The sequence below is a fragment of the Ostrea edulis genome, chromosome 5 (assembly GCF_947568905.1).
Source record: "Ostrea edulis chromosome 5, xbOstEdul1.1, whole genome shotgun sequence".
In the NCBI taxonomy this organism is placed as follows: Eukaryota; Metazoa; Mollusca; class Bivalvia; order Ostreida; family Ostreidae; genus Ostrea; species Ostrea edulis.
In genome coordinates, this window is record NC_079168.1 from 15,375,119 (window position 1) to 15,402,450 (window position 27,332).

A 27,332-nucleotide genomic window follows, 5' to 3' on the forward strand; every position below is an offset into this window, starting at 1 on the left:
TAGCTGTACTGTTTAAGTGAAGTTTTTGACGACAGAACCCTGTAACCCTGATCTTTGATAGTGTCACAACAAAGCATACACGCTTTCATGGGTGTTGCCATTACCGCTAACGCTCAGAGTTTCGGGAATACTTACGGCGATTCCCATTGGTCCTCGATAATTCTTCGCGTTAGAAGAGGAACGAAAGCTGGACGCAGGCTCATCAGACATATCCATACAGTGTGTGTTGAGCGGTCTAGATATATGTGACACCAACAATCTAGAGTTAACATGGATAACCTAGTTTATATCTCATGTGATACACCCAGCACTCACATATCAGCCTCAACAGTATGTGATGAGCCTAGCGAGGTTGTTCCTATTCCAATGGTTGGGGACCAGTTTTCAAAACAGGAGAATACTGGTGAAAGTGTCTCTAGAGAGAAATGTAAACATGAAACAATTGAATGGTGTAACTGAACATAACTTAGTGCATATATTAACCAAGAACAAAACATGTGCACATTACAGACAAATCCATCAATCTGCATCTGATTAATGCAAGATCTGTAGCAGGAAAAGCTGTGTCCTTCTGTGAATATATCACTGATAAGTGTGTCGATTTCTTGGCTATAACTGAAACTTGGTTGTGTAAGGGAGATGATTCACATATAAATTACCTCTGCCCCTCCGGTTACAAATACATTGGTGTGCCAAGACCTACCTCTAAAGGGGTTAGAGGGGGAGGGGTTGGCCTTGTTATCAGGGCCAGCATGGATATCACATGTACCCCTCAACCTGAATTCAAGACATTTAAAACTTGCATATGCTCAGACTCATTGACAACTACCCTGTCACTCTAGTGCTTGTGTATTACCCTCCTCACGACAGAATGGTCTCACAGTGATCCAATTTCTCCAGGAGTGGCAACAGTTCCTGCCACACGTGTGCACCACTACTCCATCCCAACTGTGCATCCTCGGAGACATGAACACCCATTATGACGAACCGGACATGTCCAACACCAAACAGATGCAGAACATAGTGGCTGAATTAGACCTCAAACAACATTATGACCCCTAGATCGAGGCCTCTGCTGGTGGACTGTTAGTCCCCGAGGGTCTCTACAGCCCAGTAGCTAAGTACTTCGTTACTAGCTTGAAAATACGGATGTATATTTAATTGCTGTTATAAAATTTAGAAATTCATTTCAAAATTAAGGATTATCTCCCTCATGCATAGCTCTTATCCTTGGACGAATTTGGCTCCACTTTTTTGGCACGCTGTTTTTGGCTATATTTAGCTCTAATACTTCATAGTTATTTCGGATTTCAAACATTTTGGTTGAGCATCACTGAAGAGACATTATTTGTCGAAATGCGCATCTGGTGCATCAAAATTGGTACCGTATAAGTTTTACATGTAGATGTCCCCACTCATGCAGCTGGACACACTCTGGACTTGGTGTTCACAAGGGATGACCCTATGTACTCACTAGTGAAGTCAATTTCTGTGATTGATAGAGGGATATCAAACCATTATGCTGTTACATGCCAACTCCATGCCTGTCCATTACACCTGACAAACAAAACTCGGCTAGCTAGGCAATTGAAGCTCTTCCCATTGGAAATATTGGTACAGCAGCTAGGAGAATCGCTGTCTTCCATCCAAGAAGGGAGCAATGTCAACGATCTGCTGTCAGATTTCGATTCCAAAGCAAAAGAGGTTCTGGACAACATAGCACCCCTTCGAACCATCTCCATCAAAGGTGACTCCCTCAAACCGTGGTACAATGACACAACCCATGAAGCCAGGCAACGGAGAAGACAGTTGGAGCGCAATGCCATGAGCTCCGGCCTGGAAGTGCATACACAGATGCTTGCGGAGCAGACCCGAGCTGTGGTGCATATGATCAGCTCCTCCAAGCCCAGCTATTATCAAGAAAAGCTCACCACAGCGGACAGTAAAGAGACTTTCAGAGTTATTAGCAGTCTGGTGAATTATAATGCAGGGACTCCCTTACCACCGGCTACCGGTGACCAGACCCGTGCCGACGATTTTGTGCAATTCTTTTACAGCAAAGTTCAAAAGATCAAACAGGGTATCGATGTCTCAGATCTCCATGACAATACAGCTTCTCCAAACCTGGACAGACCAGTGCATGATCTTGGTTCCTTCAAGATCCAGACGCAGAAAGTAGTGGACAAGGTCATCAGGAGCTGTGCTAATAAGACCTGCTCACTGGATGCCATCCCCACCGCGCTCTTGAAGAATAGCACTGTTCTCTCTATGATGCTACTGACCATAACTGAGCTGGAGAATATATCACTTTCAACCGGGGTCTTTCCAAATGAGCTGAAACGTGCACTTGTTACACCACGTCTGAAAAAGTTTAGACTTGATATGAGAACTTTTAGTAACTGTAGACCAGACTCAAATATTCCATTCATCAACAAGGTAATCGAGCGTGTTGTTGCACAGCAGCTTAATAGCGATCTCACCAGGAATGGTCTACATGATGATCTGCAGTCAGCTTATAAGACCGGTACCAGCATTGAGACAGCCATCTTGCGAATAAAAATAGTAGTAGAAGCAGTACTGGATGAAGGTGACGCTATGCTCCTGGTCCTTCTTGACCTAAGTGCGGCATTTGATACCATCGATCATACCCTCTTGCTGGAGATACTACGTGAGGAAGTTGGATTGACGGACACAGCACTCCGTTGGGTACAGTCTTACCTGAGTGGCCGCATCCAAGCAGTGAAGATCAACAGCAGTGTGTCCTCAGATGTGCCACTATCCACCGGAGAGTCCCAAGGGTCTGTTTCGGTCCCCTTCTCTTTCTGGTGTACATTCTCCCACTCAGGAGAGTTATCAACCAGAATGACATAAACCGGCATGGGTGTCACGTTTGAGTGTTAAAAAAACCCACTGCCAAGCGTACCTATCAAGTCAACATTATGGAGGAGTGCATAGCGAGTGTCTGAACCTGCATGAGTGTGAACAATCTCAAACTAAATGATGGAAAAACTGAGATAATGGTGGTTGCCAACGCCCACAACCAGTGCCATGTGAAGGATATAGGTCTGAAGATTGGTGAGGTAATATTAACACCTAAGGCTACTGTTAAAAACCTCGGTGCTGCCCTGGACGCCACCTTGTCAATGGAGATACAAGTCAGCTCCGTGGTAAGGAAGATGTACTTCAACGTCTGGAGAATCTCCAAGGTGAAACACCATCTCACCCAGGAAGAGTGTGCGAAGGTCATCAATGCAACAGTCATATCCCACGTTGACTATCACAATGCCCTCGTGCTTGGCATAATTGATCCAGTATACAAATGCCATTACCTGTGTGCCAGTTGTATCTTGTCTAGTCAAATTCAACCACTTTGTCATCTTACTACTACCATGTTTTATTTAAAGTCTTTCTATAGTTTTATCATTTCCATTATGGCTCTTGCAGGTCTTTTATTGGTATATCGTCATCGATTATTAGCACAAACATTGTACAGCGCATAGAAACTATATGTAATTTTGCGCTTTATAAATGAATAAAATAATAATAAAATGTAGAGTATTTTTATAAAAATGAGAGAGTAATGTGGCATTAGTGTATTTTTATCAATAAGTAAGAAATATAAACGCATGCCCATGATAAATTTTTATGATAATTGACATTTGAGAGGTGCAAACAGGTATTGATTATCAGGGGAAATGTGGATTAAAGAATATGAGTGAATTCAAGATCAAGATCATTTACAAGAGGTGAAAAATTCAAGAGATGAAACATTAATATGATTAGCAAGAGTTGAACAATTCAAGGGATGAAATATTAATCACAATGATTTGCAGAATTTGATTAATTCAGACGTTGACTCATGTAAACCCAGGTGTCCTATTGCTTTTGGCCAGAGTCCGCCGTCGTTCATCGTGCGTTAACATTTTTTAACTTCTTGATAACTACCAATCCAATTCTTTTCAAATTTGGTATGAAGCATATTTGGAACAAACACGGACCCCTGGACACACCAGAGGTGGACCAGGTGCCTTGGAGGAGTAAGCATCCCCTGTTGACCGGTCACACCCGCCGTGAGCCCTATATCCTGATCAGGTAAACGTAGTTATCCGCAGTCAAAATCAGTGTTCCAAGAACGGCTTAACAATCGGTTTTCTTTATTTGCATTATTGTCGAATTTCTTCTATTTTAGGTTTTCTCCCAATTGAAAACAACATATCACTTTTTTTTTCATTTGTCATTAAGGACCTTGATTTTTGTAACGTGTTTGAGAGTTCTCTTCGTGTCACAAGGATCAGTTCCTGTTTTGTTTCCCCGTTAGCTGATCAGCCGCATGATGCGTTCATGATTCCAAAAAGCAGCAGTACATTTCCTTGTCGTATGTCCTTGTTCCTTGTCGCCAGTAAGTTCAGGATAATTCACGGAGTTTGATATTGCTTTTTTTGTTTGACGTCGCATTCGAGAATTTTTCATTCATGTAGAGACGTCTCCAGTGAAGGGCCACAAACTTTGATCTCTGCGCTTGCGGCTGTATGTGTGAGGGTTCTTTATAGTATCAACAAGAAGGTAGTAATGTGTTTACTCTATATCAATACATATACTATATGAATACCATCATCTGATCACCTTACAAATGTTTATGCACCTTGCCGACTACGTGGGCACTGGGAGAATGATATCATAAGAGATGGTATGAACACTAAGACTTGAAGAGGCGATGGTAAAGATCAAGGGAAATCGTACCTAGATAAACCAAACATGTAATGGACACAAACACAAATATCGAATACATAATTTTTGAATATTCAATCCTTGAAATTAAGTATAGTTCCACGTAAAACTCAGGCAAAATCGCGTTTTCGTGATAAGTCCATGTTCATGAAATGCTCCCAAATTACCGCACACAAAGTAGTTTTGATTTATTTCTCGTTCCAAAAATATGGACAGGTATTTCTTAACTTGGAAAGTTTAACGCTTAGTGCAAATCTATACAAAACACTACTTACATCCCTTTAGAAATCTAAAAACAACAACATGGATATGAAAATATATCATTATTTAACATTAAAACAATTAAATAAATATTTCTTTTGAAAGTTTTGATATAACATCTTAAAACCTTGCTGGATGCTTCGATTTCATATAATTAGGATTGTCGTTCTTGAATTTCATTCGATGATCGCTGGACACTACGTGGCCCATTCGGCAGATTCCAGTACCCTACATTAGATGGAATCGACCGAGGTGATCCGAGTGTGCGTAATCAAGCAAGCCTGGGCCGTATGTAAGATCGTAGCGGCTAGCCTGCTGCTAGGCTAGATATCTAGGTATATTGAACGCACTGTAGGAATTAATGCTTGTTGTCCCTACATAGGGTTAGCCTAGCACATCGTTCAAGATCGTAACGCTACCAAGCCCTACGTAGCCGCTACGATCTTGAACGCGGCCCTGATGTAGGGTACCGGAATCTGCCGAAGTTTGCCGAATACCAAGCTAAGTGATATCGATTTGGAACAAATGGTTAAAGCAAATTATAATAAAAAGGTCTTGTCTATCCAACTTTTATTAAATCAATGGAAAAGAAGAAATTTAACACCAATCGGACAAATAACAGTTGTTAAGTCCTTAGTCTCCAAAATAGTACATTTATTCATTTCTTTACCAACTCCGTGGCCGAGTGGTTAGAGCATTGCGCTCAAAATCACACGGCCTCTCTGTCGGCGCGGGTTCGAATCCCGCTCGTGCCGGTAAGTGAGAAAGTTTCCCAGTTTACTTTCGGAAGGTCGGTGGTCTCTTCCCAGGTACATTAATGGTACCTGGTTCTCTCTTCCACCAATAAAAACTGGGCGCCACCATATACTGTAACTGAAAAATTGTTGAGTGTGGCAGAAAACATCAAAAACAAACAAATTTACCAACTCCTTCAAGGGACATTATTGAAAAGTTCTATAAATTATTTTCTGATTTTGTATGGAAAAGCCCTGTGGCTAAAATTAAGAAAAAGTAGTTGGATGGGGATTTTGAAATGATAGATATTGAAAACTTCAATGCAAATATGAAGATTTCATGGGTCAAAAAATTGTTACAAACTACAAGTGCACCAAAGTGGAAGAAGATTTTAGGAGCAAACATAGATATTTACAAAATAATTAGATTAGGACCAAACTTTGCATTAAAAAAATACATTAAAACCTATAACAATCATTTCTGGATGGATGTCTTTACATCCTGGAAAAAACTCTGCATGTGTTTTGATAAAAACAATGATACTAAAGAAAAGTGTAATATGGTATAATGACAATATACAAGTAGGTAATAAACTTTTTTTTAAATCATGGTATGAAAATGACATTTCGAAATTGTTTAAAAAACTTAATGAATGATTTTATATATCACATTGTGCATGTATAAGAAGATTATAGGCATAAATGCTACACAGCATGAAATTTGTACATGAATATATAATTGTACTGATTTTGTGACCATAATTTTAAGACTTTTAGATTGTGCACAGGGTGAACAAAACAACATAGCCAATGTTGGCAATCTTTTCTTCTTATTTTTATGTTTTTGTTCAGCAGCCAGAGTAATTTTCCCTCTATCTTCTTTCTCTTTACTTCTATCTTCCGTATGAAAGTCTATCATAAGTGTGAAAGTGAGTGTTCGTGTAAATACATGTAGCATTGAGTCCCCATGCCCGCTGGTCAGGTTGGGATATAGGGGCACTTGTAAAAATCCTGACTAAAAGAATTGAATAAATGTATTTTTTTTTAAAAGCTAAGTGTGCGGAACATGGTGGATCCAAAAGTTTGTTTCGTTCCTTAATGTAGAGTAGGACAGTATTCCGACAGAATGTGATCTACCTTCAAACCTTATCTGAAGGAAACAAAACTATTTACCTTCGGGGAATGTCAAAGAGACATGCACTAATAGTCGAAGGCGTACAGACCGAATGTAGAGCAGCCGACCCTGAAAATCGAATAATATACCATATGTCATGTCATTTCGGTATTTTTAATGAAATTATTTACATATGAAGACATATAATTACTATAATTATACAACATGATTCAAAATCATCAGACACGTTATAACGAATGTTTTAAATGATGTTAGGGTTGAAGTAGGAGCAGCTCTGTAGCCCTCTGGTAAAATATTGGAACAAACCAGAGAGCAACCTGATTAAAAGCTTTGTGAAGCGACATAACAATAACGGAGCGGATCAAAAGTCGGATTTTAATCAGACTGATTTTTATGTTATCATCAGTGTCAACAGATTTGCTCACAAAAGAAAACCCACAGATAAGGCAAATGTTCCCCAGAGGATAGAATTCTGGTGGGATAATCCGAGTACTCCCATGTGTTCCACTTGGCGCTGCCATTTTTTCATTCGGAATTTTATTTCGAGGCTTACCGTTATGAACTACATCTCACGATTTTAGCAGTGACGATTTAATTGGTAAAACCAAAGTTGAGACTGACGTGACCCCATAAGAGATGTATTCAGATCTTTGTGTAGCGACATCACAATAACGGAGCGGATCAAAGATCTGATTTTAATCAGATTGGTGGAGGGGTGGCCATTTTAGGTTACTGGCAATGATCTAGCAGTCGTAAATCTGCCTTCTGATTATCATAGCAGATTCTTTGATTAAGGGCTAACGCTAATACAAATTAAATCACTTGTCCAGTAGTGCAGAATATACAAGTTTGCCTGCTGGAGTTTTCCTAAATTTGATTTTGCTACCAAATATTCTTTCTATTTTTGATTTCGGTGGCCAGTGTTTAAATCACCGTAAAATGAGTCGGTATAAATGACATCTCTCTTTCTCTCTCTCTCTCTCTCTCTCTCTCTCTCTCTCTCTCTCTCTCTCTCTCTCTCAGCATTGCCATACTCTCAATCACGTAATTCTGCACGATATATATTTCCATAATGATATACATGTATACCTTTTATTCTGTTATGAATATATAGTTTATCGCATTTACAAAGAACATCGTTATTATTTCCGACAAAGCAATATATGATGAGGTACATATATTATTTCCCAACATCTATATACGAGGTCAGCTGTTCCACTTCCGTGATCGTGTACTTTTACATTCATACTTGAATTTCATCTCATCCAAGGTACTAGTATTTCAGGAAACATTGATTCTCATCAATTGCTTTATTTGCCATGACAAAAGACATTTTGAAATACAATGCGTACATATTAGCGCAAGAATGGTAAGATAATTTATCTTTATATTGAGTATTGAGTGAAGTCGCTTAACGTAAAATATCAAATTTCACATACCAAAAATAGATAAGATTGTACGTGAACTTTGACAATTGTGTCTATGCATACGTATTCATAGGGAAATGTCTGTTTTGTTTTATCAATATTTTTGAAAGGCCGATTCAAATTTACAAAATCATTACTGTTTATGAAATAAGAAAGAATCCCAATTGCAATTTGTAATTAACCCAAACGGCAACCAAACTAATATCATATTTTATTGATAGCAAAGTATCTGGTATGTATTGTAGTCTTTGTACAAATTCGTACCAGAGGCCCATGGGCCACTAATTTTACCTACATGTTCCCTCCGATAAAACCTTTACTTAATCTAGCCATGTGAAGGGGTGAGTGAATAAAATATTATTCACTCATGAGTGTAAATGATGTCCGAGTTTTTAGACCCTCAGAAAAAGAAAGTTGTTCCAAGTTTAGTGACTGGAAATGTTGATGTACGCTGAACCGGTAGAAAATTAAGGTGGTCTTTCCGAAAGTGCTATCTCCAAAATGTGTGCAAAGTTTGACGACGGATAATCGACCATTTAATAGGAAGCAGAAAGTGACACTGAATAAACCCGGCCAGGATAGCCCAAACTGCAGCTCTCGGAAGGGAGGGGGGGGGGGGGTACCAGAGGGCTATACAGTTTTTGCAGCTTGGATAACCTACTTTAATTTCCTGCCATATGAATGATGATTGCTACACATATATGTATACATATATTTGTACAATGTCGGAAGTTACTAGTACAGAAGACAGCGTGCATTAGAAATTAAAACATCGCAAAGATATATTTCTATTTTTCAGAACAAAAATCAAAGAATTTTAACTTTTTTCTATAATCTTGGTTTGGCATTTTCTTTTTATAAACCCCCCCCCCCCCCCAAAAAAGGATTAATCGAAGTCTTAACATTTTTACATAAAATTATTTTTGTTGTTCTATTTGTAAGTATCGTTGATGAACATGTAGAACCTTGAATTTAAAAAAAAAATCTGATATATCACAGTAATCATAAAACAAGTTGCATCACAGATCATTTTAATTGTTTTTGTGATAAGATTTGAAAGACAAAACTGATATTTTACACGAGAGAACGTTTCGTGTTTTCCGTGCACTGCTAGGTTTGGTTTCGCAGGACGGAAGTGGGTATCCATTCCATAGTTAATTTTTCTCCCTATCCATCCCATAGTTAATTTCTCTCCCTATCCATTCCATAGTTAATTTCTCTCTCTATCCATTCCATAGTTAATCATCTCTCTCTCTCTCTCTCTCTCTCTCTCTCTCTCTCTCTCTCTCTATATATATATATATGTATATATACGCAAGAATATGCACTCAACTGTCATAAGCGTTCTGCCATGTGCCTCTTCCCAGTCTGCTTAAACACACAGTCAGGAAGAGCGGTATCTCGTTACTTTTGTTATTATGGTAATGATTAAGGTAGATGGTGGTTTGCTGAATAGATCACATATATTATCTCCATATGTTTCATGGAGAAATAGGTAACTGAAGTACAATACTAATTATGATAAAAACCGTACAGGAATACAGTGTGTGTACTTATTCTAGCGTATATAATGGCGCAGTCGAGCTTGATGTGCTATTTGATGTACGAGTAATTTAATGATTTAGCGCTCCTATTGAAGATTTCATATCTTAGTGCGCCTATATATTAGCGCTCTTGCTTCACCGCCAAAGCCGCTAAAAGTTGAATCTCGCTAAAATAAGTATATTTAAATCGTGTTCCTGTAATTATGTCTTTTTTGTTTCTTTTCCCTCCATGTAACGGAATTCAATAATTGATTCAGAAATTAGTTGCTTTTATGACGCACCTATGTTATTGTTATGATTATGCTGCAGGTACAGGTAGGCATATGAGAAGACGTCAATATGAAGATATTTAATCAGTGAAGAAAATTTCCCCCCTTTTTCGAAGAGGTAGGCTACATTAATCTTTGGAGTGGGGCATGTTTTATATGTGTGTGTTTGACAATATATATTGTATGGATTGATGTAGAAATACGAAGTTTAAAACAATCGGCCACTTAACTTTGGTGATTTTCTATTCAGTCGGACAGATACAAATTAATATGGATTTGATATCTAAAAAAAACTACTGGTGTGTTCTGGGTTTATGCATCATTGATCGTTTTGAGAAGTTTTTTCCTCCAGCCCAAATACTCTGTACACATGTACAGTTCGATGCATTACCTTCATTGTGAAACGCGAATGAACGTGGGGTCCAGATGGGTCTTCCGCTATTGATTTGTATCTTTATGGTTCATTGATAGGAAACTACTGAATAACAGAACACATTTATATATATCATTGATGAGATAAAAAAAACCCAGAATTGATAACTTGATGTACAGAAATGGAAGGATAGGGATATGAAAGGTAAGAATTAATCTGCTTTCACCTTGAATCCTACCGTAATTACTTATCCAAAAGCTGAGTAGATGACACCAAGAACATGTAAGTGATAGGTGATGTCATTTAAACACGTGGTTTTACGTCTATACGTGGTCACGTGGTAAACTCCTATATAGTCGATTTACTTTGGGTGTATCTCGACTCATTTTTGTTGTACATGTACTTCCGTTGCTTTGTACATGTGATGGGCGTTTGGGTGGTTGTTTTTTAATTCTATAACGCTAACAGTAGGGGAAATTTGAATATTTATTTTCTTACATCCTTATTCACATCTGAGTTTAAAGTAGGTTTATCAATGAGGTCGGCTTTTAATTCTTATGTACCAGTTTTACCACGTGACCAACTCTTTGTGAGTTGATTCATACATGTAGCTCCTTAATGTTAGTAATATGCATTGCATAATCCCTTTACATATGTGATTAGAAGATCCTAAAGATTTCCTTAAATATTTGTATAGTTATCATTATCATTATACATATATAGCGCTTCATCAAATTTTAGAATAATTACCCTAAAGCGCTTTACATGTAACACAATAATCCACATAACCTTGTATCTACAAAACAAACCTGTCTATACATCAGAGACTGTTTTAATGTTAGAAATAAGTTTTCAACAGTTTGATATTTTGTAATGTATCAATATATATGTGTATCTATGTATGGCTAACAACACATTCTTATATAATGTGCTTTAGTGCCAATAAAGAATTGATTGATTGATTGATTGATAAAAACAAACTAAAACAAAGAACAATAAATACATAGACAAAGTCATAGAATGATACTAAAACTTGAGGGTTTCAAGAAAACTGATCTAGATTCGTGTTTATGTCTAGTTTCTTTGTGTCTTGGAAGTTCAATTTTAAAATCAATAGTCGCTTTGTCGATTACGCAATTACTGCCCCCCCCCCCCCCCCTTCTGTTATTGCTCATATCCCCCGTAACATGGACAAGCTGGACATTTCGTCCTTGTACTCCCATTTCGTAAAAATACAGGCTACGCTTGATTTGTCTCCACCGACCACAAAGTGTACACTTTTCCGCAATCAAGTGCAGAGGTATACTCCACGTCCGCCCTGTACAGGGCATGTGTTGGTGGATGCACCAAAAAATCTAATATAATTGAAAAATGGTCAAGTGAAAAATTAACTATGAGTTTCCGGGTCGTATGGGGCCTAAATAGATATTTGAAGGTATGTTAGGACACAAGTTTTATTTACTTACAATACATATAGAACAACAAATTTAAGTTCTACTACAATCAGTATGCTTAAATATTGAATGACATTCCGCACTTATGCGTAAAAAGAAATCTGGTAGCATACACCCCGTGCACAACATGTAGCATACACCCCATGCACAACATTCATTTTTCGTCGATATCTTTGAATACGATTGGTTTTATTTACTGACAGCATATGCATAAACTTATATATATATATATATATATATATATATATATATATAACGCGTAATTATTGGTCATATAAAGGTGACGATATAACAAAGCGTTGTCCTGATATTTGATCATAGACATGCGGTTGTACCAAACTTGCCCCGATTGTCCGAATTTTGTTGAGGTACTTGATAAAACTAGAAAGTGTACTTTGAATATATTTGTTTCCATATATTCCTGACTTAATGCTTTCTTCCTCAACTATCTGCTTCCCTGCAAAATACACCATATATCCATAAATTGAGATGTTATGCAAAAACGAACCTCAACCATCTATATTTTCGCTTCGGTAGCCTACACCCCGGTCACAACATAGCCTACACCCTGGTCATAACATAGCCTACACCCCGGTCACAACATAGCCTACATCCCGGTCACAACATAGCCTACACCCCGGTCACAACATAGCCTACACCCCGGTCACAACATAGCTTACACTCCCACATGTTTACTATTCTGTATCAATTACAGCCTCCCCTTCTAGACATCACTGGTCCTGGTTATTCTTCTCTCATTGGTCAACAACTAGCGACTTGCACATTTATAATTAGATACATCAAAAACTATTTTAAAATTCCCAATGATTTTGAAATTGCAAGTTTACAATACAGTTAGTAAAGAAACTGTAAAATACCATGCCCATAGATTATTATTTAATTATTACTATCAAATATCAATTTATGCTTTTTAGCGTATTTGAATTAATGCTGTGGATTTTTTCAAATATTAGAGGTTTTACTGAAAAATACATCAATAAAGATAGGAATTACCTTTTGATAATTTAAGATTTATCAAATCGATCCTGGGCCATTGAGGCCATATAAAACATAAGGTGATAAGCGTAATATATATATATATATATATATATATATATATATATATATATATATATATATATAAGCACAAAAACCCAACAACACCCTACTTTCTTAAAGTGTCGGATCTGAGAAGATACAAGGCCAGTAAAGAAATTTATACAAGCACTGAAAAGGCCACGACACTGTTGGTTATTTAAAACTCAAATTTTCGACGCAACCCGCGTCTTTATCAAGAGACATATATTACATAAACAAATAACACGCAAAAACGACAAGTATCGATAAACTACATTGGTGACAAGAGTGATACACTGTTGTACTGAGTGATAAAAATGGTGGTGGTTTCGTTGTAAAGCGTGTTTACTGACTATGGTTTAGAAAGTTTGTGCCATGGTCGGGTCGGGATGAAAATAGTAAAGTGATTTCCTAAACACAAAGAACACCGGAAAAACACTTATAAACAGATATATTCACAAATACACAGAACAACTTACAAGGGGTTAACAAATACAATGACTACAATGCTGCGCAATTAAATCCCCGTCCGCTTACCTAGAGTTCGCGGGTAAGAGAGAGAGAGAGAAACACGTGCAGGCTCAGAGGACTCCGAGCCCGACCAGAAATACCAAAAATCCACCCCCAAAATCACTACACTCCCCCCTGTTTTGAGGAGGAATGTCCCAATTCCGATAAATTAAACCTGCAACACTGTAGCTTACATTAGATACATAAAATCTACAAATAAATGAATGAATTACACCTATGATTTACAGTATGATAAACTTTACTCTATAACCTTTTTTGCCATAACATGTTAATAAATTTTGTTATATAACAGTATATTATATGTGTGTGTGTTTGTATGTATGCATATATGTTTGTGTTTTCTATATGTAGAAATTTATATGATAAATTTATATATATGTATATGTATGCCTATATACATCTAATCCAAGGGTCCCCTGGCACCCTAGGTAAAGATTATAAGGGGGTCTCTGCGGAGACTTTACCCCGAAATAGTAATGTATTTTGGAATTAAAGACTGATATATGTGGAAAAAAAAAAAAAAAAAAACTTTACTCTATAAAATCATAGCAATTTAGCAGTCCAAAAAGTTCACAACACAGAAAGTCACGGTCACACAACGCATCACAGAAAATCCAGTAACAGGAAAGTCACATCATAGAGTCACATACGGTCACAAACTTTCCACATGAAAACGTCACAGGACAGGCATCATCTTGGACATCGGACACGGCACATCACACCAGAGGACATCACATCTTCCAGGTCAGCAGATCCGGAAACACCACAAGAAAATACCCCTGCCCAAGAACGGCTGGGTTACGGCAGTCTAATCTACCCTTCCCCGTATTTCGGGGTACTGTGTGCATGGAGGAGTTCACACCCCTCACATAACTCATTAACTTTCTTTCGTACCCCCTTGCGATGACCAAACCTGGGTTGTCCCTGGTTCACTGTTAGTTGAACCTGGGATGCATAGCCATCATCCCACGACCAATGGATACTCGCGAAGCCACAAGCAACAAACCCATCCCGTTCATTGTTTAGACGTTTATCAGGAGGAAGCCTCTCAGTCAGAGAAGGAACACTGCTATCCCACCAGGCTGAACGGAACAGAGCCACAAACCCCGCATTTGCGGGGTCATCTCCACGAGACGCAGACACAACATACCCTCCATCAGACCAACACACAATGGTACATTTATCAGGTGCCTTGGGGACAGATGCCCCTGGGAACTGATAGGCCACTGCTTCAATCATGGCTGGGGCATTGGTAATGATTAGACTCTTCCACTCAGCAACAGTCTCTAACACTACAACTGAGGCCTGCATGCTTTCACTATTGCATGGAATACCAACACAGCCCTCATCACAAACCTCCACGCATGCATAGATTCCAACCTGGAATAATCCAGACTCACTAACATGACACTCAACTGCATCCCCCCCCAGACTCGTCCTCTGCATCCGAGTACTGGCCATCAACTGAATGCAAAACCAGAGCCCGTGCCACATCAATTTCCCGCCGTCCAACCACTCAAACTCAGCTGATCATGAGCTGAGAGACATGATATACCGACCACACCAGACCGTGCCTCAACCAGACACCCCGACTCGACTGTGGAAGGATCATCATCCACATCACAGAACACATCAACAGCCATGTCAACATCAAAACCCAGAGAACACCCAGAGCTACCCCGAGAAGTCATATCACTATGGCAACCAACACTATCCCCGGTGTTCTCCAGCCCACCACCCTGGTGACTAACACCTGCCTCAGTGGCCTCCGGCCAACCACACAACTTCTCATCTGATCCTGGCAGCACCCCTGTCTGCGCCGACCATGTGTCCCTGACCCCTACTTCGCTCCGGGCCCTCTGAACAACCACACCCGTCGACAACAAAACACTACTGCCCACCACAGACACACAACTACTCCGTTTCACTGGCATTCTGACCTCATGACATGCACTGTCGACTACTGATCTTGCTGTAATGGAGCTACCTAATAAGGGTTTATGGAGCACTTGCCCCGACCTATTGTGAGCCCCGGTCCCTGGATACCAACTAACACACACTGACTAGACAACTTGGGACCATCCCTACTAGCAGCCTTACAGTCTTCTGTACTGACATGCCTAACGAGTGGAGATCTCGACCTTGACCTGCTATGTCTAATCCCACGTCTGACTAGCGAGAGACCGAAACGCATACCCCTATCTGCATTGCCCATAGGCCTCACCGGCACCTCACTCGTCTGCAACTTCAACTGTGATGTACCAACACCTGACTGACCCTGCGAGATGCACTGGTGACATGGGGGCCCTGGGGAACTCTCGTTTGCATAAATGTGTAAATGATGGGGAGACTGAGGTTGGTCATGACTACTACCACTACTAGTACGGCTAATGTAATAGGTGTTCTCCAAAGATACCGACCCATTACTGCTGAGGACTCTATGGCATGGCCCACCCACCACGCTGGGACAACCAACCTGCTCGTCCAATATAACTGGCAGAGTTGGTTCAGGGTACCCCCCTACTTGACCTACGGACTAGGTATCCCAACCTGGATTTAAAGATAAAAACCCCCAAATTACCCCTGGGCAGAGGCCCTGGGGAAGAGTTACCTACATTCCCAGGACACCCCGCTAACTGCTGAGCCACTACTATGGAACTGTCGCCACCCCTACTGTTTCTCCTAGACATTGCCTGACTGATCATGTTACTAATATTGTTAGTCAACTGTGCCAACTGGGTCTCTAGCATTAGAAGCCGCCCTTCCAGTGCCTGTGACAGATTATCTGACCAGTCCCCTGTCCAAGACTTGTAGCCATCCCCAGAACTTACTTCCGGCTTTTTGTCTGGATTCACCGCCACCCCCTGGCCTTCTTGGCCTACCATCCCCCCAGAAAAACACGTGCAGGCTCAGAGGACTCCGAGCCCGACCAGAAATACCAAAAATCCACCCCACCCCCACCCCCCAAAATCACTACAATAGAATCATTCTTGAAAATTACAGAAAACTACGGAAGCCGATAGGTGTCAGGGTATAGAATTAATATTTATTTAACTCGCGGTCGCCACTTAATTTAACTGGCGGCCGTCACTTATTTTCTGGCGGCCAGTTATTAACTGGCGGCCGCCATATAAATTAACTGGCGGTCGCCACTTAATTCATATATGGCGGCTGCCAATTGCAAAAACAATGTAATTCGTATCGCTGAGTGATATTTTGGAAAGATTTAGAATAGTACGCAAACATGCAGCATCGTTTTTCAAAGTGTATAGGGACAGTCGGAGGAGAAATTGTCTTCTACAATTGTTGACAAGCAGAAAAGGAACCTAAAATGTCTCTTTTGTCCAAACTTCGTACTCCTAAATTGTAGGGAGAGGGCTCTGTTCATTCTTCAATTGATCAGTTCATTCATTATTACATTTTTACCATTCATTACTACCACAAAAAGAGTGGGGTGGGGGCCAATCCGCCAATTAATCTTATTTCACATGTGAAAATAATTTAGTTTGCATGTGAAAATAACAGAAATTGAACGTTAAAAAAAATGGAGGGTCAGCCCCGTGGTTCTACGTATTTAACAGTACAATCGAAAAACAATAATTTAATGCTCTTAATTGTTTATATATATCACATACATATTACTCAGCATTGGGGGGGGGGGGGATTGCACCCCTTTCATTTTGAGAGACAGATAGAGGAATTGAATAATTGGTGACAGCCATATAAATGATTTAAATTTAGTGGCGGCCGCCATATAAATTAAGTTGCGGCCGTCACATAAATTAACTGGCGGCCGCCAGATAATAAGTGGCGGCCGCCAGTTATATTAAGTGGCGGCCGCCACAGAAATTAAGTGATTCTGGGTTTTAACTTTTGGAATTCCATGTTGGGTGATTGCAGGTTTTGCCATACACTGTAAGTTGGCTTGCATCTCATATTAGGCTAGCATATGTGCCGTCTAACCTTAACCCTTTAGATCTACTAAAGGTCATAAACTCAGATAAAGACGTAAACGTTGGCATATCATTTTGCGTTTTACTAAAAGTTGTAACGCATATTTACACACCATACTTACGTCAGAATAAGTAAAACTCGGCACTTTTCACAAAAGTGTAACAGGGTGTTGATTGCTAATTAGTAAGGATGACCAACTCCTGTTGAGGTTCTGAACAAGGCGTTTATTCAGCTAAGTAAAAATAAAGTTGCTTGAAAAGAAAACCCTGTAACAATTGTATAACAATAATCAAACATATGTATAAATCATAAAATACAATATTACTTTTACAGACTAATTGATATACAATTAATGATAGCAATATTTACATACTTCAAGGGAGATAACTTTGTCTTGCACAAAGTGCTATACATGCAACATTAAATACAGGAATACATCTCCCAATATTTACGCTTGCCTATGGATAAAATCTTTACTGTACACTTATGCTTATAATAATATAAACATTACAGTTATTACTTTGATATAAAATATCCATTATGAGAAATATTTAAGTCAGTAACTCAAAATACTAAAACATACCATTCTATGGGAATAGGCCAATATATACAATGGTGAACTGCCAATGTGATAAATAAATGTCACCATATAAAGTTCAAACCTGCAAGTTAATCAAATAACTTACAACTAGCTGCTAATGCAATTATCATAAAAATATTACCATCAATTAAGATACATCACAGTAAGACAATTGAACTACATGTATTTACACTTTATAGTTAAAATAAATGATTCTCTCTCACTATATACTTTTACTTAGGATGAAGTGCATAGGAAATTAATCTTAATGCAAAATTATAGGATTTACCATTTTAGATATATATCAGAAGTATATTATCATTAGTAATAAACTTAGTAACTTGCCAATTGAGAGGAAAAGCCAGTCTCAGGTAGTACTATCAGGTCTATCAGGGGATCCCAAACCAATAAAAACGCAAGACACAAAACTAAAACACCAATGAAATTAAAAGAATTCTGGACAACTTGGCCAAGACATAATTAGGCACCTCAGGCACTCTATACCAAAGAACTCACTAAATGTTATGCTTGACCGAATATTGAATTGCAGATCCATTAAAGGATTATATAATTCAATACATATAACATTGATGTTGAATTAAAATAAAATGAAATAATAACAATGCATACATGCATATATAAATGCATTATATACATATTAGATAAGAAATGACTCTGCCACAAAAGCATGCGAACTCTCGTAAATAAACGCGCGAAAAGTCCGAGTTGAATATACAGTGTTCCCCAGTTATAACGCCAACATTTGTACCTCGGCAATTTTGGCGTTATAACGGAGATGGCATTATATCGGGGAATGAAACACATTTTATCTACAACATCATGCTTTGAATCCCTGGATAATCCCCGCGTCCAGTGGTCGTAAATGACTCGTAATGGTAGGGGTATTTAATGACTTCCAGTTTTTGTTTTATGTCCAACAGGCTTAGACTTTGGTGTGTCCGCCATACTCAGATTTCAAAAAACAATACTGCATATTTGAACTCAGATGATTATAATTTACGTAACTTATTATCTGATCCAAACTTTGATACCTTGACGACTAATGGCGAATAATTGCTTAAGCCTGCTCACTGAAATTTTCCTGCCGTTGATTGGCGATAATTAGCGGGGGTGATTATAACGGTAGTTGACCAAATCGTACCTGCAAATAGGTTGGCGGATGGCGGTATGCGGGGGATGGCGTTATAACGGGGTTTTACATAGCGAGGGATACAAGACTTTGAACTTTTTTGGCGATATGCGGGGTGGCATTATAACGGGGGGGGGGGGGTAGCAGGGGATCACTGTACATCGAATTCCAATCACTTATTTCCGTCACAGAAAACGCGAGAATCGTTTTTAAGGTAGCGACGGATAGCAACCACGTGATCAGTAAAAATTGTGTATTTTCACGTGAATTCATTTTCCGGAATTCCTTACTCCGTCATAGAATAGTCGAAAAACAAAAAGGGGTTCCGAAAGTGTTTTGTTGCTGTGACTGACTCGCCTACAGAAAATATGCACATACCACATAAGTATACGTCAATGTCTGTAATAATGGTAGATCAAATGTTTCATCTGTGTGAAACTTATTGCTAATCGAAATGTTAAACCCACCACCAATCCATGTACATAGATGCGCTACGTAAACAAAGTTGTTGATTGATGCATCGTAATGTCCGAGTGCTGCATGCTGAGAGATTAAATACTGTTTATACAGTCATTGAGAGGCTAAACAAAGTTTCTTGCAAGAAGAGGAAGTTGGTGGATGCATTGAACTTGGACAACGAAATCATAGTTTCGTTTGGTGAGTGAAAAAATGCCATAAATTTGTATTCAAAAGTTCAACTCACATTTCCTCTGCCATTTCACAACGAGATTTATAATAACATCTGTAAGTTTAAACACACGACATACAGTAGATGTATTATTTTGTATGTATATATGTATTCCATATGTGCATAAAATATAACTCCCACCTGTGCATGTGATTGTAAACGAACGGATGTCATGTAAATGTATACCACATTTGTAAACATGGGCTCTCACAACTCTTTTACTAAGAAAATAATAATATCGTTATGAAAATAATCGTTACGAAAATAACATACCTTGAACTACGTGTTTAAAAGTAATGAAAAACAAATATCTGTATAGACCTACTATCTAGGGGTATGAGGGAACCAGATAAAAAGTGGAAGGGGGGGGGGGCATGTGTTGAATTATAAATCCCTAGACTATAGTATACATGTATACTATTACTTTGAAATTTCAGTGACCTAAGAAATATATCAAACCTGAAGTTTCGTGTTTCACACAAACATGTAGGTTGGCAAAACCTTTTTAAATAATGTAAATTAATCACAAGTCTGCATAAGTAAGATATGTATACTACACGTATGCCCTTCTCTTGACCCATATTTTGTAAATAAAACAGATATGATAAGTCTATGGCAGTTTATGAAAACATATATACATGTCATCTCATTGCAATTTATAATTTTGAAACATCAGTATTTAAATTTTAACTGAATATGTGTTGAGACACAGTTTTAAAATTCACATTGTCTGACGCAATCTAATTACTCAATGGTATAATATAGACCTAACTGTGCAAATATCAATTATGATGATCTTTTTTCTAGGCATCAGCCTGAAGACCGAGGGAGGTTAGATAGGACCAGTGCAGGTTGAAGTGGATTTCGAGTCAACAAGTATAACAGCAAGAGAGGTACTATATATTTTTTTTGATAAACATTTGTAAAGACAATTCTGAGTATATCAGATATTCATCTTTTTTGCTATATTTATCTATATTTTGAACAGGTACTCCATTTACAGTGATGATGACATATCCCCTGGACCCCCACAACTCCACAAATTTAAAAATGTTTGATCAAGTTCCGAAGATTAAAGAATTACTGCAAAATTTGGGACTGGATGAAAAACATTAATTCACTTATATGAGCTCAGAGCAGTGGATGTTATACAACATACTTTAAACTAAATTGTGAATTTAAGGGAAAACAAGTACATGTACTCGTATATTACAAGTACATGCCTTTTGAAAGACAATAATATTGCATAGATGTAAAGGAAATTTCAATGTTGATTATTCTTTCTTAGATATATTAGTAAAAAATGTGCACATGATAGAATATCAATTTTATAACTTCAATCAATGTGTTTGAATTTTCCTTGTAATTCAAAATTTAGTTGAAACATACATCATAGATACATTAATGTATATCAAATTTTTAGAAAAGTTTCATAATGGAACTAATTCACACCCCCCCCCCCCCCCCCCCCCTTATACATACAGTGAACATAGACCTTCACCTGGGGAAAACTTCAGTTAGTTAATGAAATATACATGTACATGCATTCTCAGTTATCCAATAGTGAGTTTTTGGTTCCATGTGAAACTACAATTAGAAATCTTAAACTTATGAAAGACACACCTATCTGTGAGGGTAAGATGACTCAGATGGACTTAAATGTAGTGATCCATGGGCAGTCCATGGGTCTCTTTCCATTGATATTAATTATTTATTGAAATATGAAATGGTTATTTAAACATATTTGGTGTATTATACTGTATAGTGATATAAATTTCTATCAAAAAATATGTATAGGTAATAGATTTGGTCCAGTTATTACAAGAAATTGTATGAAAAATAACTAAATATTTAGGCAATCATTGTGAGTGCGAAAAGGTCAACTGCAATAGCACACACTATATATCATTCTTAAATGGCTCATAGAAACTTCTAGTATTGTGAGTTTGAATGCTCAATATGGTAATTTGGGAATGCTTAATCATTTAAGGTCAATAGTTTATCTCTGCTGACTGTATCTCTTAAAATTCATTTCTAGAAGGGAGGGGGTAGGGTTACAAAATCTGACATAGTTTCAGATTAAACCTCATTTGGTATATTTTTTTCTATTCAATATTTTAGATACTACTTGACTTATTGTAAAAATGAAATAAAATCAGAAATTTTATGAGCAGAATTTTGTTGTTGTCAGAAAATGTACGCCTGATAGTATTTGAGAAACGCCATATTTAGGGTAAATTTGGCCAATTGCCAAGTCGAATCATGCCAATGTTTTCCTTAGATGCATTTTGAATTTCTAATCCATGTTGATTTTTTATCTGTTTGTGTTTAATTTACATAACTATATATGACAAACAATATTTCTGGTGTCAATAAAATTTTTATTGGCTTAAATTGTGTTAATTTGCTCAATTTTGGCATTTTTTGCCTTTTGGGGCTGCAAAAGAATGGATTTCAATCTCGCTTTCCTCGAAAATTAACCTGATTACTTTTGTTGATTTTTTGATATGTTTTAGGATAAAGTCAAAATGTTATAATAAATAAAATTGAAAAAAAAAATTCAATGAGCGGTTTTTTTGGGGCTAGCTATCAATAGCTACCTTAATCGGTTACAGAAAAGGACGAATATGATTTAATTGTATACATGTACATTCATATAGAAAATTCTTTGACATAATCCCTAAAGTCCCACACAGCACACCTCGACCAATTACATCTGATGAAGGGCACCGCAATCGACCGCGGCAAGCCGATTGCCAGAAGTCCCCATCAAAAAATGGCGGAGATCTCACAGACATCCCGCTATTGATCTCAGATTACGATTGTCCTGTGGTGTCCAATATAATGCAATGCGCCACACCAGGCCTGATAGAATATAGCGGTTATACCGGCATAATGTAAAGACCACACCTGTCCTTATTTACAGGAAAAGATTTTTTTTTATAGAATCCAACATGTCATGTTATTTACGTTATAAGTTGTGGAGGATGCTGTTACTCCTACATCGGGGAGACAGGGACGACACTGCGCGCCTGAACCTGTTTACATAAACAACACATTCAGATCTCGGAATATCGGAAAATAAAATTAAGGGAACATATTGATATTTGCGGCCGCGAGCATCTTATTATAATAACATACTGTTTTATGCATTAAAAATGACCAACGACACAAACATTATGAAATTGTCAAATTATCGGTCTCTTCGAATTCTTCAGGATCACAAAATATTTACTTAGAAATGAAAACTTTAAAATAAAAATGCAAACTAGCACTAAAACTAAACCATAAAAACTGGAGAGTTGTCAGTTTGGAGTGTGGTGTAAATGCTCTTTCTCGCTGTCTAGTGATTTTGATTATACATTTAGAATTTCCTCAAAATAAATGCAATAAAATAAGTATTAAATTGAGAAAATAATAATTAATCATATTACTTATTCGCGTGGGATAGGAAAATTCCAAGCCTGGACCCTGACCAAAATATTCATCCCCTTGGGTGAGATTAACTTAGATCTCACATGGGTACTCATGTATTATGCATTAATACATGTATAATTATTAGTGGTTAGATACCTACCCACTAATGCGATGCTCAGTGTATCATTAAAAGTGATCTTAGTAGTAGTGGTAGTTGCTACAATACACGTTTCCATGGTGACCGATATAGAACCTGTTTTATATCAAGAACAAACTTCTTTTGCAGCATCACCATATATAGCTCTGCATTCAGTACTGTCTTTTCTTGATGTAAATAAATCAATCGGCGTGTATTTGGTTTTTCGGACATCCGTTCTGTATAGCAATCGCAACAGTTGCAAGCTTGCGTCATAAATAATAAAAATTGATCTAATGCACAAATATATTCACATCAATTAAATCCACGTAAATCCAAATTCAGTGTGAAATGTAGGCGAGGTTGAAGGTGAGCTCAGCTCAATGCAATATTTCTACATATAAAGCCGTACTTACCTAAGACATACGTGTATATGTAGATGTGAATACACATGTAATTCACGTATGATATTTATTCTCGTTGAATTACAGTTCTTACTTGAATGTTCACCAGTCTTGCATATTAAGCTGTAAAATGTATTACCTTTCTGTATGAATTCATTGAATGAGTGTAAACACATGGATGTTATTGATTTCTTATTCACAAGTTCTCCTTTACAGTATACATGTACTACGTGTGAGGAACAAGGCGGGAAGTTAACGTCTGCTGATACTGAGTATTTTCCCGCGGAAAAAGCGGTCTCTGTGGTAACTAACGGTTAGTCTCTATTGGCATCACACAAGTTCATGAACAAGAATGGCTGACGTTGAAAGGAGTCCAGATGTGTCTTCTGCTATTGATTCCTATCTTTTCGGTTTACTGAAAAGAAGCTATTGTATCAGGAAGGAAATTCGTGTTCATCACTTATGAAGGGAAACATTTGCTTACTTGACAAGCAGAAATCATAATGAAGCTCTGAGAGTAACGATATGAAAGGTAAGAATCCATATATGCATATATCGATATGAACTTTAAATTAAGATATTCTAAGATTTCAACCGTATCGTCGTATTTGAGAGATACTGAATGCTTGGTTATTTGTAATACATACCTGTACATATTTGAAATTTATGTTTGAATGCATATGTACTTAAATTTACTTTGTTTTATGGACAGTGGCTATGTTATTCCAAATAATGTTTTATGTTCACATTAATTCTGTTTTTCTATCAACATTCTTAATAGCGGAAACCAAATGTTAAGATCTCATACACTTTCAACTTTTAAAATTAGGTAATCACTGCGTATGAATACACTTGACATAATCTGCATGTCGTAAGATTACAATTAAAATGATTGAAATGTAAGTGCAAGACATGTCTTTCAGTTTTTGAAAATATATTACTTCTAGCCTTTTCACAACGCGCCCCATTCAATATGGCGGTGTGGAGAGGCTCGAGGTCTATAATCTCATATACTTTTAAAAACTGAAATACGTGCATTACTTCAATAAATAGAACTTTCAAATGCTGATACATTGCAAGAATTTGCTCTTTATCTTCCGTTTTTCAGTTTTCCAAGTCATCGATATGAATGTTCTTGCAGAACTTCAAAACTGTTTGAAAGATATATGGTGGACTCCTTCGGATACACTTCACGTTTCCAAAGTTCCAAAGGCGTTACGGGAGCCGGCTATTTTCACGGGTTACCGCCCAGTAAACAGGTCGTGGCTCTACTACCTCCTCAGTCTCTTCCGTGTCCACAACGAAACGTTAAACGTCTGGAGTCACCTTGCTGGTATTTTTGCGATCCTGTTTGTCCTTTGGAATGTCTCAGATTCGTACGGATTCACAAATAAGCACTTATGGCCAGCCTTGACTTTTGGTGTATGCGCAATCATTACTAGTATATTTAGCACCGTGGCTCATCTCCTACATTCCAAGTCTACCAATATCCACTATACAATGTTCTTGCTGGACTATATTGGAGTGACTTTTTATGCTTACGGCACCGGTGTGATTGCAATGTATTCATGTTCAACGAAAAGATTTTACGACGCTTGGTCACAACATTATCTCCTAACACTAGTTATAGCATGTTGGCTTTCTTACATCGTTTTATGTATAGCAAAATGCTTGTATGGAGAAAATCCTTTCAATTTATCCCGAAAAGTTCTACAACTCGGCGCCATCTTTATTCTCTCCGTTTTGCTGATTGCCCCGTTATGTGAAAGATATGTAACGTGTTTAATGCAAAGTTCTTGTTCGATAGCATCCCTCCATCATATCACCATTTGTCTGATTCTGTTCGGTTCGCAGGCCTTCTTTTTTGGCAGCCATTTCCCAGAAAAGATGTTTCCGGGTAAATGTGACATTTTAGGTCAAGGACATCAGATTTTCCACATTTTAAGCACCGTAACCCAGGCAACCCAGATTCGAGCTGTCATCATGGACATACAGTCCGGACACTCTAATCACACGGACCCTGTAATGTCGCGATTCTTTAGTTATGGTGTCCTGCTAATGGCTTTGTCACTTCTTACATTTTTCTACGCTCGAAGATTCACACCAAATGCCAAACTCTGAATACATTTTCTCCCCCCCCCCCCACACACACACATTTACGTCGTACGTTCTTAAATTGTTTACCTCTGCATTGACGGATTCAGAAAATTTTCAGAGGGTGAATGTTGACCCATTCTGGTACATTTAATCCCCAAATATTGGGTTTGTAGACCTCAAAATGACAGACTCACCTCTTCTTTATTGAAATACATTTCGGGGATTGAGAGGTATGAAACCTCCACAATCCCTCTAAATCCACCACAGGTGCATCACCTTAGTTACTTTTTTAAGTCTTTCAGTGTAAATACTAGTCCCATGTATACAGTGTGTTTTCGGGACGTCGTTATAATACATTGCTAGATGTGCAATGGTGTAGCTTGAACAAGTATTAGTGATCAGGGCAATTGTGAAACTAACCATTTTTATAAAGGGTTATGACCGGGTATGCTAGTGTATACCTCGTCATATCCAACGTGTTTGACTAATGACACATGCTGTAATTCTCCAAAGACAGCGTGATGTTTTAATCATAATTCCCTGTGTGGGCAAGAACGTGTTCGAATGTCGTGAATGATTTCTTTGTTGTTGTTTTGGGGGGTTTTGTTTGCTGCTTTTTTTTCTTCTTTCCAATGATCTAGCGAAATATCAAATTTTTTAATTCATGTTATCCCAGTGTATGTAGATCTGTTTTAACTCGTTGGGGGACTTTATATTATTATTGCTGTACCCAGTATATTGGAGACTAGTATAGTAGGCGCACATTAAGTAATACATCAAATTTTGTTACTTGAAATGCATGTTAGCTGATAGTTTGAACCATTGTGATTCAGAACAATATATGCACTGCGTTTTAAAACTATATATTTTCACTTTTTATACTTACAATGTATCTCTGTCAATGAATAGTAAATATGTCAATAAAAAAAATCAAATGAAACTTTTGTAATGTGTGATGACGATGTGTGAACATGCATGAAAATATGAACGCCGTGAGCCACAGTTGAAAGTAGATGAGCGGATCCATACGGTGTGAGACTAACCTCTTCACGTAATTACATTTTAGCAATATTTTTAAAACCACTTTTCACCTGTAATTTATATCTAAATACATGTACAAAGGATTTTTTTTATTCCACTTCCAATGAAGTTTACAAAATTTTATCCCCCAAAATTCTGTGAAATATTCAAGAACGTTACAGAAACTTGGAACTCGTGGGCAGCTTGTGCGATTTTACCAGGCTGGCCAATTCCTTCATCTTTTTACCAGTATATATAGACAAGGTCTATTGGGTCCTCCATGCATATTATCGCATTTCTGACAGATGCTACAAAGCTGGTTCGTTTTGTCGAGTTCGGCTTCCATTTCTGTA

The 27,332-nt window shown here is 37.8% G+C and overlaps 2 protein-coding genes across 5 annotated transcripts; both read left to right on the forward strand.

Moving 5' to 3' along the window:
• Positions 1 to 1,464: 1,464 nt before the first annotated feature.
• LOC125651324 (uncharacterized) lies at positions 1,465 to 2,871 on the forward strand. The gene has a single exon (XM_048879892.2). The coding sequence runs from the start codon at positions 1,465 to 1,467 to the stop codon at positions 2,869 to 2,871; it is 1,407 nt and encodes a 468-aa protein (XP_048735849.2).
• A 1,422-nt stretch (positions 2,872 to 4,293) lies between these two features.
• Positions 4,294 to 26,899, forward strand: LOC125650452 (membrane progestin receptor beta-like). Of its 4 annotated transcripts, none has more exons than XM_056166784.1 (5): positions 4,294 to 4,399; positions 10,139 to 10,216; positions 10,570 to 10,675; positions 24,079 to 24,394; positions 24,971 to 26,899. In XM_056166784.1, the coding sequence occupies exons 4-5, from the start codon at positions 24,388 to 24,390 to the stop codon at positions 25,981 to 25,983; spliced, it is 1,020 nt and encodes a 339-aa protein (XP_056022759.1). In that variant the 5' UTR covers positions 4,294 to 4,399; positions 10,139 to 10,216; positions 10,570 to 10,675; positions 24,079 to 24,387; the 3' UTR covers positions 25,984 to 26,899. The 4 variants fall into 4 exon arrangements, with proteins under 4 accessions (XP_056022759.1, XP_048734740.1, XP_056022760.1 ...); XM_048878783.2 differs by having other exon boundaries at positions 4,334 to 4,563; XM_056166785.1 differs by lacking the exon at positions 4,294 to 4,399 and adding an exon at positions 5,821 to 8,227.
• The last annotated feature ends 433 nt before the right edge of the window (positions 26,900 to 27,332 follow it).

Excerpts from the sequence above, each read along its gene's own strand:
- LOC125651324 (XM_048879892.2), top strand. The coding sequence starts at position 1,465 with ATGTACTCACTAGTGAAGTCAATTTCTGTGATTGATAGAGGGATATCA.